An 18,402-nucleotide genomic window follows, 5' to 3' on the forward strand; every position below is an offset into this window, starting at 1 on the left:
GGGCCTCGCCGCCCTCCCTCTGGGGGCAGGCCCAAGCACACCCTCATACCCTCGCCCCGCCCGCCCCCCCCCCCCCCCCCCCCCGCAGTGGCCTCTGCTCCAGGACTCCCCAGCGGAGGGAAGGCCTCTGCCCTCTTCTGGCTCACATCGCTGCTCGGTCTTTATTCTGGGTCGGATTGCGTTCCCCCCCAAAGATTGTTCCAGTCCAAAGCCCAGGTACCTGGGGATGGGACCTTATTTGGAAATAGGGTCTTTGCAGCTGGCAGAGTTCAGATGCGGTCCTATTGGAGTGGAGCGGCCCTAAGGCAGTAACCGGTGTCCTTACAAGAAGACACAAGGACACCAAGTGGGATGGAGGCCAAGATCGGGGTGATGCGTCTATAGGCCGACACACCAAGGATGGTGGCAAATACCAGAAGCTGGGGGCGAGGCGCGGAAGGTCCCTTCCTCTGCTTCCAGCAGCCCGAGGGGATAAGCTTCCCTCGTGTGAACCACTCGGTGGGACTGTGTTACGGCAGCCCAGGAGAGTCACGGAGACCCCACCATGATTCTCCCTCTTCGTGCTGTCCCTTCCCTCCTGGTCCTCCGCTGGACCCAGCCTGCCCGCTTCTGCCCAGGCCTCCAGCACTTGCCAGCTCCCATCGAAAACACAAGAACGCTCCACTGGCCCTTGCAGCAGCAGACCCCCACGTCTAATGTGGACCCCCAGTGCTCTTGGCTTGCCCACAACCTTTGGGTCGTGCCCAGCACCTCTTCACATCTTCCCCAAATATCCCCAACACTCGTAGGACACGCGAGGGGAAAAGGGTCCGTGTGGGGAGCTCAGCAGCGGACTCAGGAGGGAAGAAGCTGCCGCCCCCTCCCTGTCGCCCTGGGGAGGGGGACCTGGCAAGGGCGGGGGCACTGGCAGAGGGACAGACGAGCCCATCCCACGCTTGGCTCACCCGCATTATTGCTACCTTAAACCCACACACCCCGGGCTCGCGGCCCTCTCCCCAGGGGCCGGCAGACTTCCTCGGCAGGCCAGACAGTACGCAGTCTGAGCTCATCGGGCCAAGCGGCAAAGTCAGATACGTGTCGTAGCCACTTAACGTCACTTAGTGCCTGGGCTGTGACCAAGCGAGGCCGGGCTGGATTGGCCTGTGGGCCGGTCTGCCGACTGGCTCTGGACACTCACCTGATGCAGGCTGCTGTGCAGGTCGGTCATCCCAAAGGAGCTGGCCTTGCAGTGTCCGGGCCCCCGGGGCCTATCCGACCCGGGGGGTTGCTCTTGAGTGGCCTAAGTGCTCCCAGGCTTGCAAAGGAGGTTTCAAGCCTACCAGCTTCACATGCCTCGACAGTCCTAACCACAGGCCTTGAAGGCCGGTACCAAGTGAAGCAAAGACCACTTCTCCCTCGGGGACCCACTTCCTCCAGCTTCCTAGGACCAGCTGCACAGGCTAGATGTGCGGAGGGGTCTTCCCTGCTCCCTCCGTGCTGGAAAGATCACCCCCCGCCCCCCGTGCCTGGGAGGATCTCTAGTTCCCAAGGGCGAAGGGAGGGAGGATGCTGAGTACAGCGAGCTGGGCAGAAGGACAGCGTCCGTCCGTCCGTCCCTGTGGGGTCGGAGCGGAGGGGCCGTTCACTGCCAGCCCTCGGCGGTGCACCTGTCACCCGGGGCATGCAAGTCACCCAGGTGCTTGCGAGGACGTTTTCAGAAACAGGCGCGGGCTTAGGCCACCCCCTGTAGTGGGGAAACTGAGTAGAAGCCGTGCCGTGGAACCGCGAAGGTCACCCCCAGAGAACGCGCTCAGACAGTCCCTGGGCGATGTCTGGCTCGTCCCCAGCACTGCGGGCTGGCCCACCGCCGTCCTTGGCTCGGGCTCGTGTGACAGGTTCTGGGCCAGGCCCGTTTAGGGACTGCGAGGTTTTCAGGGTTTCGGAAGGGGATCCAGCGCCTCTGCCGGATGGCACCCGGCCGTGGGGTCGGGGCCGGTCCCGGGAGTTCTTCCACGAACCACGGCCGCCCCCACCGCCCCCCGCCGCCCTGAGCACCCCCACCACCTGCAGCTATCTTCCGCCCCGCGGCCAAGCCTGGGAGAGGGCCGCCGGCCTTCGGGCCGTACCTCCACGGCGACGCTGAAGTCCACCATGGACACGCTGGTATTGCGGTGCCAGCACACGTGCACCATGGTGTTGCCGCGGTGCGGGGCCTGGCGCTCCAGCGACGTGCGCGAGGCGCTCAGGTCGTCCTCCGACTCCTGGTCCGCCACGGCGGCCTCGTCCGGGGACTCTGCGGGGTGGGACAGAAGAGGGCGCTGCGGATCCTCGCTTGCCAGGAGAGGGACCCCGTCCCAGACCCTCCCAGGTGCTGGACGGGACGGGACAGCCGGCGGCGCGCACCGGGGGAGCCCCGCGCACCCCGTGAGCAGGGAGTCGCACTAGCAGCCATCTCCTCGTCCGGCCCCCACCCCGGGGGAGGGGGTGTCCCGCCAGCCCCTCTGCCAGGGAGCCCCCGACACACCTGGGCACCGACGGCCTCGGCTCCTCTCCCTACTGCCGGCACTCTACGGGACAGTCGGCCGGGCTGGCCCCGAAAGGATGAGCTCCCCGCTCCCTCACACTGTTCTAAGGGGTGTTTTACTTTTAGGGAGCGGAAGTTCCTTCGTTTTTAGGTTTATTAAACACAAATGTCTATGAACAACAGCCAAACTATGGAAAGAGCCCCGATGTCTATTGACCGATGAATGGACAAAGAGGTGGTGGCATGTGTAGACAATGGAATGTTACTCAGCCATCACAAAGGATGAAATCTCGCCATTTGCAACGACGTGGATGTACCTGGGCGGGGGGTACTGTGCTAAGTGAAGTCAGTCAGAAAGACAAACACCGTATGATTTCACTCAAGAAACAAAATACGAACACAGGGGAGGGGAAAAAAAGAGAGGGAGACAAACCATAAGAGACTCTTAACTATAGATAACGAACAGGGTGGGTGGAAGGAGGTCGGGGGATGGGCTAGATGGGGGATGGGCACTCAGGAGGGCACCCGTGATGAGCACTGGGTGTTGCATGCAACTGATGAACCAGTGAATTCTACTCCTGAAACAATATTGCACTGTATGTTAACTAACTAGAATTTAAATAAAACTCGGGGGGGAAAAAAAACACGTATAGGGAAAAAACAGGCCATGTCAAATCGATAACAGCAGCTATATTAAAGTCCTTGGATTAGGGGGACTTTTTTCTCTTCTATAAACTTCCAATTACATGATTTTGTACATATATAATAAAAAATTAGAAAAACAAACAAACACAAATGTCAATCACAGAGACGGGACCCACCTGGGAGGGTGATTTTTAAATGCAGCAGGATGTCCCCCCCCGCCCCCGGGTGAGCCGAGCTGTCTCGCACCCGCCATGGCCAGCTCCCGGCGCAGCGTGCCCGGCGGCACCAGAACGGCTGCCCGCCCACTTACTGTTGTCAGGGGGGCTGCTGGCGAGGAATTCGGGAGTGGGGCCACTGCTTTTCTCTGCCAAATCAATGGCCATTTGGATATCCTCAACCCACTTCTCCATCTCGGACCTGCAGCTGAAGAGCCGGGCGGCAGGGTTTCAGAGCAGGGTGGGGGAAGGGGCAGACAGGTGAGGGGCGCGTGTCCGCGTTACCTGGCCGCCACGACGATGGACTGTCGCTGGCCCCGGAGGGTTAGGCAGTGGGGTACACCCCACTCGTCCTCGCTTTCCTCGATCTGTGGGACGAGTGCGCATCATGTTACTGCCAAGGGGCAAGTGGCACACTCGGCGCATTTTCAAACGTTCACTACGCTGGCTATGGCTCAGAGAAACCGAGTCAGAGAAATCACAATCAGAGAGCCGAAAGGAAGGCCCAAATGCACTGAACTGCTTTTTGGCAGAGCCCGTAAACTTCCCTGTATCCGGTGGCGGAGGTGAGTGGGAGGCTAAGCCGGGGAAACCATCCCGCGCACTGGCGTCCTGGCCGCCATCGCGGATGCCCACGGGCGCATCTCTGGGGCCGTACGGGTGGCTCCCCGCTCGAGGGCCGGGCTCCACCTCGCCACATGGGTGGTGAGGACTCTCTTTCAGGGGCCCTGGGCCCAGGCATACCTCATGACCACGTCAGCTGGCTTCCTCACTTGATTCTAGAAGGAAGTTACCCGTACATCTCACGTGCACCAGGAGCCGTGTCCCGAGCCCCCCTTGGGGAGCCCGAACGGGGCCTAAGGTGCCTGGTTACGACCCTCCTTCTCCTTCCTCAGCTGGCGGTCTCCCGCTCCCTTTAGCTCGGTCTGCCACCTGCAGGCAGTGCACAGGGAGGGGCCCCGATCGCATGCCCATGGCGCATACTCACGGTCATGCCATACAGCGGGAGCTGTCCATGGACTTTAAACTGATTCGAGGCCGTCAGCCCCCTGCTCGTGTACAGCAAGACGTCGTTGAACTAGAGGAGCAAGGACAAGTGCAGATGAGGTGGATGGGCTCCGCTCAAACAGCAGGTGCAGAGCGTGTGTTTTCAGGATCTTGCGTGGCAACTCGCTGATCGCAGCCCCTCCGGCTGAGCCGCGCCGGCCGCTTCTCCTGCCTCCCGGGTGGCCCGGGCCAACCCTGTGACCTCGTGGGGTCCCCCATCGCTGTGAAGACCTCCGGCTGTCGGCACTTACCAGGAAAAACATGCGCTGCTGGAGCCCCTTGCCGGAGAGCTTGCTGAGGCTGCCCAGGCGAATGAATTCCTACGAAGCAAGCAGACCCCAGTGGTTGGCGGGGAGATGCTGGTGGCCTCATGCCACGCTCCCTTTCGTGGCGAGAACCACCGCCATCACAGTTACTGTTCACCGAATACTGCTGTCCCTCCCAGGAACCCACAAGGCAGGGACTCCGATGGGCTCCGCTCGCGCAGAAACCAGCGCTCAGAGGCCCGGACGGTGTGGTTCCGCGGCTCAGTGCGCAACCCCCAGGCCCGGCGGGCTTCCCGCTGCAAGGGGGGTGGCAGGGGCCCCAGCCACATGCAGAGTGGCAGCAGGGCACTGGGACGACAGATGAGCCAGAGGGGAGTTACCCCGAACCCAGGAACTGCTCCATGACTCACAGCTCTGGTTCCTGGAAACCAGGAACTGTGCTCTAGGATAAAACAGCCAGAAGCAAGCGCGTCTAAGGAATTCTTCCCCCCAGATTAATAAACTAGAGGACGCTGGTCATTCGGGGCACTTAACCCCCCCACCCAAAACTATCATTTTTTAAAAATTGTGGTAAAATACACATAAAAATGACCGTTTGTGGCCTTTAGTGCATTCAGAGAGTGTATGCATTGCTACCATCTAGGTCTGGATGTTTTCACCACCCAAAAGGAAACCCATGCCCACTAGGCAGCCACTCCCCACTCCCCCCTTTCCCTAGCACCTGGCTCCCACCAATCCGTTTTCTTTCTTTATGGATTTGCCCATTCTGGATATTTCCTATAAATCAAATCTTGTCATATATGACCTTCTGTGTCTGGCTTCATCCACCCAGCGTGTTTTCAAGTCTTACCCACATTGGGGAATGTATCAGAACTCCCTTCCTTCCTGGGCCTACTTCATTGTATGGATACGTCACACTGTGTTTATCCACTCACCTGAGGATGGACACTTGGGGTTTTTTTCCCTACTGGCTACTATGGACAGTGTTGCTATGGACACTCACGTTCAAGTTTTTGTTTGAGGGGGCACCTGGTTTAGTGTCTGCCTTCGGCTCAGGTCATGGCCCCAGGGTCCTGGGATCGAGCCCCGCATCGGGCTCCCTGCTCCGCGGGAAGCCTGCTTCTCCCTCTCCCGCTCTCCTCTCCTCATGCTCTCCCTCTTTCTCTCTCAAACATAAATAAAATCTTAAAAAAAAAAAAGGAAGTGCTGTCCCATATATTTCTAAAAAAAAGGTTTTTTGGTTTGAATACCTGTTTTCAATTCTTCTGGGTATATACTGAGGAGTGGAATTGCTGGGTCATATGGAAATTCTCCGGTTAACTTATTAAGGAACCACCGAACTGCTCTCCGTAGTGCTGCTTCTACAACATGGCTGCAAGCTCATTAATGTTTTTCACATTATTCCCGTAGAGGCGGGGTCTCTGTCTGCCTCCCTTAGATATGGGTGGGCTGGGAACTGATTTGACCAGTAAGTGTAGACCTGACACTGTGTGACTTCGAAGACTGGGTCAAAGTAGCCTCTGCTTTGTCCCTGGGAACTTGCTCTTGGAAACCTTAGCAGCACACAGCATTAAGACAACCCTGAACCCAGGGTCAGCCAGGCTTCTCATGGGCTTTGTGGTGCACAGTCCCAGCTGAGCCTCCAGATGTCCCTACCAGATGACAGCCTCGGACCCTCCAGACCAGCCCATCTGGGACCCCTGTCAATGCACAGGGAGCAGAAGAATCACCTGGCTGAACCCTGCCCAATTCCTGACTTGCAAAACCATGACCTATTTGGAAAAGTTGTCTTTAGCCACTACACATCGGAATAGTTTGCTACGTATCAATAGACTTCTAGAACACCTGCCACCAGACTTTTCTGTGCTCACAACAGCTACTGAGCCAAGGATTCAGCCAACTCATTTTGATTCTATAGACTTTTGCACAGCCTGACTCAACTCTTTGTTTTTTTATGAAATGTGGATCAAAGACCATGTCTGCTGGCAGTTTCAGTGATGTGTTTTGGGGACCAACAAAGGAACATATAACAAATCCTCGCAGGCATGGATGCTATCAGACATTAACAATGCGATCCGAGGAAATGATGTCGGAGGGGGGGGCATCACTGCCGGGCAGCCGAGGATGGCCTCGGGACTTGAACCTGCTGCTCCCACCTTGCACAGCTGGAACACGTGTTTTCTAACAATTCTGAGGGAGCGTGACTGTTTTCTGTGCAGGAGACGTGGTGCCCTGGGACACTCACTGCAAGAAGACAAGGGAGCCCCGTCTATGTTCCGGGGGGCTTCAGCGGCCGGGAGCAGAAGGGCTGCAGACTCAGGTATCAACGTCTGAGGCTGCGGATGGAAAATGTCTCGTGCCTAGAATTTTTCTTTTTAAACCACACAATGGGGAGGAGGATGGCCTCGAATGTCCTTAAGAGCAAACTGCTTCCTTCTGGAGGGAAATCCAGTCCACACCTCTGAGTTTTAACCAAACGGACCTCACCCACCTCCAGACCCTGCTTCCTTTCTGAATGCGTTCCTCCGACAGGAAGGCCAGCCCAGGAAAAGCTCTCCCTCAGGCACACAGTTCTTAGGATAAACACCATCAGGAGGGCTGATGCGGGCCAAAGTGTGCTGTGGCCTTTATGCCTGGGGGAAAAATCCTGCCCTCCAGGATGTGATACTATCTAAGACTGACCCCAGCAGGAAGGTGAGCAGGATTATGCCATGCTAAGAATTATGCTGCAGTAGCCGAGGGGGTGTCTCTAAAATTATCTGCTCCCCTTTAAATCCCAATTTTTAAAATTCTACTTACAGACAAATCAGAGCTTTCCTCCCACCCATGAGGTTATTTGATAATTTAATTAATGATAATCAATTAGCCTTGGTATATGGACTACCCCATCTTACAACTTGTTCCCCGGAGGGCCTCTGAGTCCCTCCTTCCCATTTCATTCAGGGTTGACTTGAGGCTGGTTGATGAACAAAAGAATATGGATATAAGGCAGTTAGTAACCAGCACCCCACTTCCAACTTCGCCTTTATAAATAATCATGAGCACGTGGTATGTACCTGACATCAGCTGCGTGCTTCTACCAGCACCTTGTGGGAGCCTGTAGGTTCAATATTATCCCCATTTTTCAGATAAAGAAACTAAGGAGCAAAATGATTTAGAAGCCTGCCCAAGACCAGTGAGTGACAGAACCCATATTTAGCTAAATGTCTTCCACGATGCTATGCTATGAATCACTACCATTACAGTTAAGTGTAGACTTAATCTCTTTAAGTAACTATAGGTGGGGGAAGGAGAAAGTAAGTCACATTTGTTGTGTTATTTTTACACACTAAATCTCATTTGATCCTTATGGCCTACAAGGGAGAGCACAGGATGCCCATGTTACAGAAAGGAAGAACATTCTGGTTGTTTGAAACACCCAGCTCTGGTGGAGCTAGGACCTGAACCTGGGGCCTCCTGTTCCAATCTGCTCCTCTTTTTATAGCACCAGTGGGGACCTTTCCTCAAAATTTAAAAAAAAAATTTTTTTAAAGATTTTATTTATTTGAGAGAGAGAGAGCACAGCGCAGGGGGTGGGGTGGGCAGAGGGAGAAGCAGACTCCCCATGGAGCAGCAAGTCCAACGCAGGGCTAAAAAATTCTTTCTAGGTGGTCTGTCTGCCACCTACAGATTTTAGAACATCCAAAGTTAAGAGAAAAATCACACTGATTCCACTGGCCTTTACTACGGCTTCCGTGTGGATGGGTCAGCGTGGTTGTTACATGCTGAGGCCCGGGAGAATGTTCTCCCCTGCAGAGCTGAAGCAAGTCCGGCTTTCATTCCCACCCCACATTCACCACATAGTCCTCTCCTGACAATCTTTCACAACTAGTTTTCCGGTCAGCCTTGTAATCAGGCTCCCTGTTAGAGAGACCCAAATACACGGGGAGGTTCCCTCGTCTTCCCTACGTTACAAAGTTTCTGGGGCAGCTGCCTGGCAGACAAGATGGAAAGCGCCTGGCATACCAGACACAGCACCTGTCTGAAGACTAGGCAGCTATGGGGGTGGGCGGCTCAGGTCGTGATCTCAGGGCCGTGAGATCGAGCCCTGCATCGGGCTCTGCACTCCGTGAGGAGTCTCCTGGAGAATCAATCTCTCCCTCTGCCCCTCTCCCCTGCTCACGCATGCAGGCGAGTGTGCTCTCTCTCTCTCAAATAAACTCTTAAAAAAAAAAAAAGATTAAGGCAGTTGTGCAGCAGACCAAAGGCACCAAAATTTTCTTTGGAGCCTGGGTGATGTATACTTTGGAATGGGGCAGCTCTAGGGATAAAGATCCCATAGACAGAGTGGATGTACCACCTAATATTTTTTTGATCCCTGGGCAATGATGGCTTCCTAGGAAAAGAACTGAAAGCAAGCAAGCTGCCCTGCATTTTCACACGCCCCTGGCCTGGAAGGAGTGTGTGCACACAGCGAGGCCCTGCTTCCCCATGAGCGACCTACATTTCGTGAGGGGCAGGGCAGGTGAAGGTTAACAGCTTAAGTGAAAGCGCATCTCTCCGAGAATCATGTTCCGGCTAAAACGTTATTTTAATTCTAAATTAAAATTATATTATGCACAGAAAACTGCATCTTTTAAAAATTCTTTTCATCCTTACACAGGAATTTACGTGCTTTGGGGCGCTAATTTTCCTGTGCCTTTGTATCACCATTTTACCCCATTGTTTAAAAAAAAAAAAGTTTTCCCTTAGCTTCCATTTCCATTTACCTAACTTTTAAAAGGTAAAATAAGCTATCTCAAAGCCTCTCAGAATATGGTAGGAGGAAAGTAAATTAGCCAATCAACCAGTAAGGAAAAAAAGTAGAATAGGAGGTCAAAGGCTTGCTTTATGTCCTCCTAACACAGGTTTGAGTGACACGGTCATGGTCAAGGTGTCTTCCTAGTTGCCGTGCAGCTGGAAGGAAGCCACTTCACTCGGGAGGAGGGTGTCTTAAACCAGAGTCCGTATTCCAAAGGTTCAAATTTAAGTCACTTAAACATTGCCTTCCTGGCTTGGCCTCCAGCAGCTGCTTACCCTTCCTGGAATCACGAGATTGTCGATGCCAATCAAGTCTTTCTTGAGTTCGTGCAACTTCTGGAAATTCTCCATCTTGATCATCGTACCGTGAAGCTGTGCCACCATCTCAGTAATCTCTGCTAAAGCAGCTAACGAAGCGAACAGACACAGAAACAGCAGGATGGATGGCAGACCAGGGTCTCCCCCGCACCCCCACACCCTGGTAGCAGCCCTCTGGGTAACATCCCCAGTAGCTGAACTAAGTTAGAAGCCATCCTCCTGGGGGAAAACACTGCTATTCCTAATAAAAATTTCTCACAAAAAAATTTGCATTATGTGTTTATTTGCTTTACTTGAGTTTCTTAAGTACATTTTGGAAATGTCAACGGCCCCTTCGTGGCTATGTGGTAGACAGCTGTCCTTGGGCTGGAAGCACCTGGCATGGAGGGGCAAGCGGGAGGGGAGTAAGTGGGAGGGGACCTGGAATTCTGTCCCAGGGCAGAGGTTTCTACCCACCTCCTGTTACCTGGAAAGAACAGAGCACAGGGGGGCCACAGAAAAATCTGGGACAAAGGAGGGATCCTTCTGTGAGAGTCTCCCTGATAGTGTGACACTTTGGGGCACCTGACATTCCAGCACAACCCCCCCCCACCCCGGTTCTTCCTTCTGCAGCAATTACACCGTTTACCAAGATGACTGCAAAAGGCCGCTTTATTCTGCAGTATGGGCACATCTCCCTTACGCGGGTACGCATCTGATATGAAAAAGGAGCTGATGCCCAATTAGTGCAAGTTTAGTTTACGTCAATCCACAGTAGCTGAGCATTTAGGTATTTTCGTCAGGAAATACTTGTCAACGGGGGCGCCTGGGTGGCACAGCTGATTAAGTGTCTGACTTTGGGTTTTGGCTCAGGTCATGATCTCAGGGTGGTGGGATCGAGCCCCGCGTCTGGCTCCATGCTCAGTCGGGAATCTGCTTCTCTCTCCTCCTGCTCACGTACACTCTCTCAAAGAAATAAATCTTAAAAAATTTTAAAAATATAAAAAAACTAATCTATAAGATTTGTCTACATATCCTAGATACCAAAGGATTGATTTTTCTGCAACAAGCCCCACATCCCCATTTCCCTCCTTAAAACCCTCCCCCGTCTTCCCTTTGCTCTTCCTTGCAGTCTTGTGGGGTTTATGAGACCCCATGAGATCTGGTCTCTGCTTACTTTGCCAGTCTTGTTTCTGCTGCTATCCCTCTGTGTTCTACACAGAACTTCTACTTTCCAGAATGTCCCATAGTCTCTGTCCCCTGTGGGCCTCTGTACATGCTATTCCCAACTCTATCCAGGAAAACTCCTGTATTTTATACATTAAACTTAAAATAACCTTTCCCTCAGAAAGCTCCCCCTGAGCCCCGAAGGCTGGGTCAGGTCATAGGTCAGTCACTGCCCAGACGTCCTGCCCTCTGTACCCACTAGTTGGTCCTGTGAGTGGGGCCACATCTGCATTATTCCCTCTCGTATGCCTAGTACACAGCAGGTGCTCAATGCATATGTGCTGCATGAAACTGGTCAGGGGCCAGAGCATGATGTTTTGACTGTAGCCTGAGGGAATCCGGTGTCACCCAGCTTATAAGCAAACGAGTAAGAGGTACATTTAGAAAAAGAAGACATAGACGGGAGGTGTTTATAATACTTTAGGAGAGAGGTACCAGTGGCCCAGGTATCTCATCTGTAAAATGGGGTAACAGTTCTCACTGTTGTTGGAGTTGCTGGTTGTTGAAGGGAGTAAAGGCGTCAGTATTACTAAGATACCCGGCTCGGTACCTGAGGGCGTGGTGCTGAGCCAGCGACAGGGAGTAATATCATCATGACAGGAGGACAGGATGGTCAAGAACATGGGGTCTGGGTCTGGGCTCCGAGCCATTTGCTTTCCAGCTGTGTGACTCCGGGCATGTTAACCTCTCTGGTCTCAGCGGCCCCTATATGTAAAATGAGCTCACCCCTGCCGTGAATATCAGGAGTCAATACAGGTGAAGTGCTTCTTAAGGTGACCAGCACATTACAAGCGCCCAGCATCAATTAGCAGAAGGACTGATTATTAGAGGCCATTTTCCGCAGCCAACCCAAGGCGGGAGTGGGGAATTTCAACCATGTGGGTAGAGGAAGGCTTCGGGGGGGGGGGGGGGGGGGGGGGGGGGGGGGGGCTGACTCTAAGTGGGGCAAACCAGCCAAGATCAAAGAAGGGAGGGCCTAAGGGCCATGCGCACTTCCTTCGCGGAGAGACCAGGAGGTAACAGAAGGCGGGATCACGGAAGCCCGCGCACAGCGTCTGCGGGCTGCCCCGCCCCCCGGCTCACCCCGGCAGTCCCGGAAGTCGGCGTGGTGGGGCGGGTGGTGCTTGCACAGTCGCTCCAGGACCTGCTTGTAGTGCATGAGCCGGTGCAGCGGGCGCAGGAGGAAGGTGTTGAGCGGCAGGTAGCACACCTTCTGCAGCTCGAAGTCTCGGCACAAGTTCTCCAGCCGCCGCGAGCCCCTGATGCCCGTCTCCAGCGCCTCCAGAGCTTCGCTGTGCTTCCACAGGTGAGCCGCCAGTTGCTGGGGGGGGGGGGGGAGAGGGAGGAGACAAGTGCGCATGCGTCCCACCACGCCTGCCTTTCCGAAATGAAGATCGCCTTGGCTTGCGGGGCTTCATTTCGTTCTCTTTCTTATTGTGCCCATTTTGCTATTTATTTCATGATTTCAGTTGGGTTCTCGGGATAAAAGAAAAAGCTCTAGGAAAGCATCATGCAGCTGAAGATACTTAGGGATTCTGGAGTAGGAGATGTATATGTTATCTTAGATGTGAGACTGGCGAAACGGAGGGGAATAGATCAACAGGAGCTCCTTCAGAGGGCCTGTGGTTTTCTTCTAAATGTCACTAGATGACCAATAGACCAGGGCCCATTCAATAAATGTCATACAGTCACCACTGTGCATTCGTTTGACTCACCCCTTTCACTTATCAGTAAGTGAGTATCTGCCATGCGCCACCTACTCTGCTCGATCCTGGAGAGCTGGGTGAGAATTAGACATGGACCCCACTCTACTGGGGTCCGACAAAGATGCTTCGCTTGACCAACCTTTCTTCAGGCCCCTGAGCCTTCTCCTTGACCTGTCTGTGAACTTCCTTATTGAAAGCCAGTTTTAGCAAAAACCCTGCTAAGTCAGCCTAACCAGAACCCCTACACCCTGGATGTCTGGTCACCCTCGACATTGGGTTCCTCATCTCTCATCATCCCCAGGTGGTATCAGATCACCCCGTCTTCAGCAAAGAAGGCTGTCAGGTTGGTTCAGCCAGAACCTGACTTACCCTGATGTTTCCTCTTCATACGTTCCCATCCTCTGACCCTGCCCCTTGGCTAGAAATCCCTGCTTGCCCAAACTGTCTTCAGAGTTTAGCCCAGTCTCTCCCCCACCGAAAACCCCACCACAGGGGACCCTACCCCAGTCACAGTGGTCCTGAATAAAGTCTGCTTGACCATCTTTAACACATGCTGTTGAAGATTCCTTTCCTGTCATAGCTATCACGGTGGAGAGTGGCGAGGGTAAAGAGTTGGGAGTTTAAATAAAGCATTAATGGAGGAATTCATTCTTCACGGCAGGTGGGGAAGAATCTCAAGGGAAGGATGTTTCCAGACAGATAAAGGTAATAAGATGGGCACAAGGACATCCAGGAACAGCAGTTGTCCTCAACACTCACTTCCTAGGGGCGGGCTTGCTATCCATGCACTGCTCACCTCCACATCTACATTTCCATGCCCTGCAAAGGCTTCCTAAAGAGCCTGAGATGCAGTGAGTCCGGGTGGGAACCCCACGTTCCCTGCCTCAACTGGGGCCACCCTGAGATTCTCTAACCTCAGGATGGTGCCGCCACCAGCCAGTTACTCGGGACAGGAAAACCAAGAGAACACTCCGGATTCCCCCATGTTTTGAATCCTTTACCAAGTCCTTCCCATTCTCCCTCCTAAAAACATCAAACCTTTTCCTGTCTTTCTCCGCACGGTCACTGCCCTGGTTCTGGCCTTGCACCCCCCACCACAGTGGCCGTTCTCCATCGGGGCCTCGGCCTCCACGCCTCACCCCTCCACACCTAAGCCACTGAATGATTCAGTGACGGAGCTCAGCTCGTGGCCTCTTGGTTGGAACATGACAAGAGCTCCCCCCATCTTGGGACAACCTCCAGGGTCCTCGGCAGGGCACACAGGGCCCTTAGGATATAATCTCCTTACCCCTCCTATATTGCTTCCTGCCACTCATCCCAGGGCCAACCTGAACTTGAATGTGCCAGGCTGTCGCACTCAGAGCCTCCGCACACGACATTCCCCTGTTTGGACTCCTGCCGGCCTCAGTAACTCCCTCGAAACCCAGCCGCCTCCACCGGTTAGGGACTCCTCTGTCTTCTTGTACTTAGGCTGTATTTGTACATCTTAGCCCTTAACACATGGTGTCCCCTGCTGGGGTTGTTGACTACTTTAAAAAAAAAAATTCATAGGAACTTGCAAAGAAATGTACAGGGAGGTCCTTCACCCAGCCTCCCCCAATGTTACCATCTTGTGTGACTATAGCATAACATCAACACCAAGAGATTGACACTGGTCCAATCTGGAGTTTGTCTGGATTCTACCAGTTACACATCCCTTGTGCGTGCCTGTGCATGCGTGTGCGCATGTGCAGCTCTATGCAGTGTTATCCATGTGCAGTCCCTTATTTGATTTTAAGAGAGCACATCTGTCATGTTCCTATATCCTCGGGGCCTGAGGCACACAATAGGTGCTCAGTAAATGCCTGTTGCCTGCATGCATTAATGAGCAAATGAGGGGCACCTGGCTGGCTCATTGCTAGAGCATGCAACTCTTGCTTTCTCGGGGTTGTGAGTTGGGAACCCCATGTTAGGAGTAGAGGTTACTTTTAAAAACAACAAAAAAGAGCAAATGAACCCATGCATGCACCCAGCTGAGGCAGGAGTCTTGCAAGAACCTGAGAGTCTGGAGAGGCGAGTTCATGGTCAACTGGAGCAGAGTGGAATGTGAAGGACAGCGGGAAGGGCCTGGAAAGATCATCCAAGGCTAGACTATGAAGGCTTTCTTCGTCACGTTTTGGGTTTGGACTGTATTGTCCCAATCAGAGAGATGCAGGAGGGCTTTGAGCCTAGGCGGTCTGGCTGAAATATAAATGGTGACTGGGAGCTCGGCTCGCTGGGAGGAGGGGAGGCACCGGGAAGCAGGTCGAGTCATCCAGCAGACAGCAAACTGAGAGCCAGAAGGAGTAATGTGGTAGGAGTTTAAGAAGGAGAGGAAGCAGGAGTTGGGCACTTGAGGAGACAGATGGCTCGCATGGAGGTCCCAGCCTGGATGAAAGGCGGATCTTTTTTATTTGTGTGATTTCGAAGTGCCTTTGTGCACCTGGGCAGATGTTTCTAGGGGGAAGGTCACAGCATGGACCGGAGATCACAATCTGGGTATGTGACTTTCAGGCAGGGATTGCAGCCCCTGGCCTAATTGCCTCGGTCATGGTCACGAGTGGAGGGTCAGCTCCCCCACTGAGTCCCTGCAAATGCAGGTAAATACACGGGTTTGTGTGTTGGGGGTGGGGGGCAGGAAGGACACTGCAAGCTGCAGGTCACTCTAAGCATTTTGGACAAAAGTGCTAATCTGGACTTCTACATCTCTAGAACCTTCTGCTGCCCTCTCTTCATACTTCATAAAAATTCTTTAAAACCAACTATAATCATTACAAGAAAAAGCAACCCAAACAAATTCTAAAAAAGGCCACCAGTGGCTGTCTGAGCCTCTCCACCTATTTTTATTTTGCTTGCACAGAGCTCCATGCTATAAATGCTCATGGCATCCACACACCAACTCATGCTGCCAGCAGCCGATGAAGCCGACTCAACACAAAAATGCCAACTCACCAGACTGAGGAGAGAGAACAGCTATGAGCACAAACCAAGTATGTTCCAGGAGGTCTCAGGTGCGAGGTGAACAAAGAGGAGGCTGGAGGCCCACACATGTCAGCTCTCCATGGGCGAGCAGTAAAAAGGACAACTCTGGGGACTGTCCCCAAGGGGGCAGGGAATGGGCTGGCAGGTCTCCAACTGCCGTCCCTGGAGGACACGGTGGAGGCCAAGCCTCCTTGAAGGCAGTAAGTGCAGGCGAGAGCCCTCCCTTAGCAGGATCGTACAGCGGGTCCTTGAATAACGTCAGGTTCAGAGCACGGACTCCTCCACACAGTTAAGAATAGGCATTTGACTTTTAACTCCCCCCAAACGCAACTATTAATAATAGCCTCCGCAGATCGTCCTATCAGGTCCTGGGTGCCTATGGACAGCGGTTACAGCCCAGGCCTCCGACAGCCCCGAGATTATTGTCCCTAGGGAACGTGTTCCACCCAAATCCCAAAGCAGCTCACCTTCATGCCCTGAATGTTCTTCAGCAGGACATCTCCGATTCTTTGGTAATCTCCTCTGACGTGGGCATTTGAGCGGCCTTCCCTGAGAACAGAGGCAAAGGGGGTGAGAACGAAAACATCAGCAGTGGAAACGTTCCCAGAAACGGTCCCAGCCCCAGAGCACTCAACAGCAACCTTCATGTCTTCCTTTCCAATCCCCCGTTATTTCTGCCTCTCCTTCTGGTGCTAATATTCAGTGACACCCAGAGAAGGGAGAGGTAGAAAGAACGGGGGATTGGAAAGGAAGACGTGAAGGTTGCTGGGAAAGTCAGGGCAGATAGAAACAGAAGGGCTGGCTCCTCGCCCAGCCCCTGGCTTCCTGCAATAGACAGTGAACGACTTGATTCATTCCACTGGTTCTAACTAAGCATATGCTGTATAGACGACATCACAGGGGAGACAGAACACCCAGACCCGCTGGGTAGTGAGAGCTTCTCTGGAATGAAGGGAGGGAGAGCATCCATTACGCTCCCAGCCTGGGTCATCAGCGGCTTCTGGATGCTTTCTTTAACCCATTCCTCTCTCCTCCACCCCAACACAGGTTCCTCAATCCTTCCGCTTCCTCTTAGCTACCAAAACAGATGTGGTTGGCACATTGCCTTAATTACTACTCACTTCTCTTCCAATGAAATAGGGATTCTCTCTCCACCACACCCTGAAGTGCTTCGGTGGAGGAATTCCATCAACCTCATCACTACTAAACCACTCTGCCCTGTGTAACCTCTCTGGGCGAGAGTGCCCCACGCTTCTGGTGCCCCTTCCCTTCAGGCTCCCAGATTCCCCTTGAGGTCAGTCCTCACTGTTACCTCCTCCTGTTCAGGCCACTCCTAAGAGGTGTGTGTTCTTCGGGAATACACGGGTGCTTCTATTCTCTCTTCACTTGCTACTTCTTCCTGTGTAACCCCTTGATTCAGGATGCCGATCTGTACCCAGAAGTTGCTTATAGCTACTGACCCAGGGACTGTCTTTCTCATACTGTCCAGAGGGTTCTGCATGAACGACCCTGCAAGTATCTCAAGCTCAAAAGGTTCCAGAGTTAATTATCTTATTGCCCAAACCCAGCCCTCTTCCTGTATTAATCCCCTTGGTGATACAATCGTTCTGCCCTATGCTCAAACGCCAAGGTAGGAACTCAGGTATCCTCGTCGGTCTCTCATATCCCCACCCACTGGATGGTCCCTGGGGAATGTTCAAGCAACGGACTCAGCCCCAGGCTCTGCTTTGGAGACAGTCCTCAGTCCACAGCTAATCACTGCCTCATATTCTGCTCCATCAACTGCAAGGTTGAGGCATCTTTGGATTTTTAGCAAATGGTTATTAATCCAGTCTCTATTAGAGAAGTTGGTCATTTGGCCATTCTGTTGATCCTAACGTGTGCCCGCTTTTAGCTGCAAGTTTACTGGCTGCTCTTCTCCTCATACACTTGGAGCAGAAGGGAGCTCCGGCCTGAAATGGAGGCTTTCTCCTTTCTAGAACCACCTGCCCCCTGTGCCTTCGCCATCACATGAAGCCCTTGTAGGAGCTGGAAAGCTCTCCTTCCCTTACCCCACTGCCCCCCAACACCTGAACAAAAAGGAAGACCCAGCTACTGAGCCACAATGTCTGATTTTGACTAAATGCCACACATTAATAAGAGGAGGCAAGACATAACTGAAACCTGATTTGTGGGTATGCAGATATTACTTGTAACTTATGTAAGTGACCCCAAAACTTTCAAATAGGCATGCCATTTGACAGTGCAGCTAAGGAAGGTCTTTACTTAGTTCGAAGGACATAATTTAGATACTTTAGCAAGAGTCCTCTGGATTAGGTGGGCAAGGGGAGAAATGGGGGGGGGGGTCCTGTGGCTTCATTAATATTCATAACAAGCAATTTCCTCCTCCTCACAGATACCACCCTAGCCCAGGGGAAAATCAAGTGCTGGAAAGCAGACCGTGGGGGAGGGGCAGAGCCCCACGGGGAAGTAAAACATCACTGACTTCACTTCCTTCCTTCTGCCAACTGTTTTAAAAGAAAATGTACTCACGTTACAGCCCCAAAGTCAAGGGGACATTTTCCTGCATGGGCTTGCTAGCACAGCCCTGTTTCTCTGTCTTTGGCATCTTTACTTTTGTTTTAGAAATAGCTCTAGGTTCCTTTCATCACTGCCCTGTGCCTCTCTGAGGGGGCGGGGGGAGGAGGCGGCGGTGATGTGGATAAATTCAAATGGGG

At 53.1% G+C, this 18,402-nt stretch overlaps 1 protein-coding gene across 1 annotated transcript in view; it reads right to left on the bottom strand.

The window, feature by feature from the left end:
- Positions 1 to 18,402, bottom strand: part of FARP1 (FERM, ARH/RhoGEF and pleckstrin domain protein 1) — a 263,709-nt gene that overhangs the window by 4,301 nt on the left and 241,006 nt on the right. The window contains exons 17-24 of the mRNA XM_021696032.2: positions 16,153 to 16,234; positions 12,063 to 12,300; positions 9,732 to 9,862; positions 4,662 to 4,730; positions 4,352 to 4,441; positions 3,649 to 3,731; positions 3,459 to 3,571; positions 2,106 to 2,272 (exon numbers count right to left, since the gene is read on the bottom strand). Of these exons, the coding sequence (XP_021551707.1) occupies positions 2,106 to 2,272; positions 3,459 to 3,571; positions 3,649 to 3,731; positions 4,352 to 4,441; positions 4,662 to 4,730; positions 9,732 to 9,862; positions 12,063 to 12,300; positions 16,153 to 16,234 (973 nt within the window). The remainder of the gene's footprint in view (positions 1 to 2,105; positions 2,273 to 3,458; positions 3,572 to 3,648; positions 3,732 to 4,351; positions 4,442 to 4,661; positions 4,731 to 9,731; positions 9,863 to 12,062; positions 12,301 to 16,152; positions 16,235 to 18,402) is intronic.

Source organism: Neomonachus schauinslandi, chromosome 3 (genome assembly GCF_002201575.2).
Source record: "Neomonachus schauinslandi chromosome 3, ASM220157v2, whole genome shotgun sequence".
Lineage (NCBI taxonomy): Eukaryota > Metazoa > Chordata > Mammalia > Carnivora > Phocidae > Neomonachus > Neomonachus schauinslandi.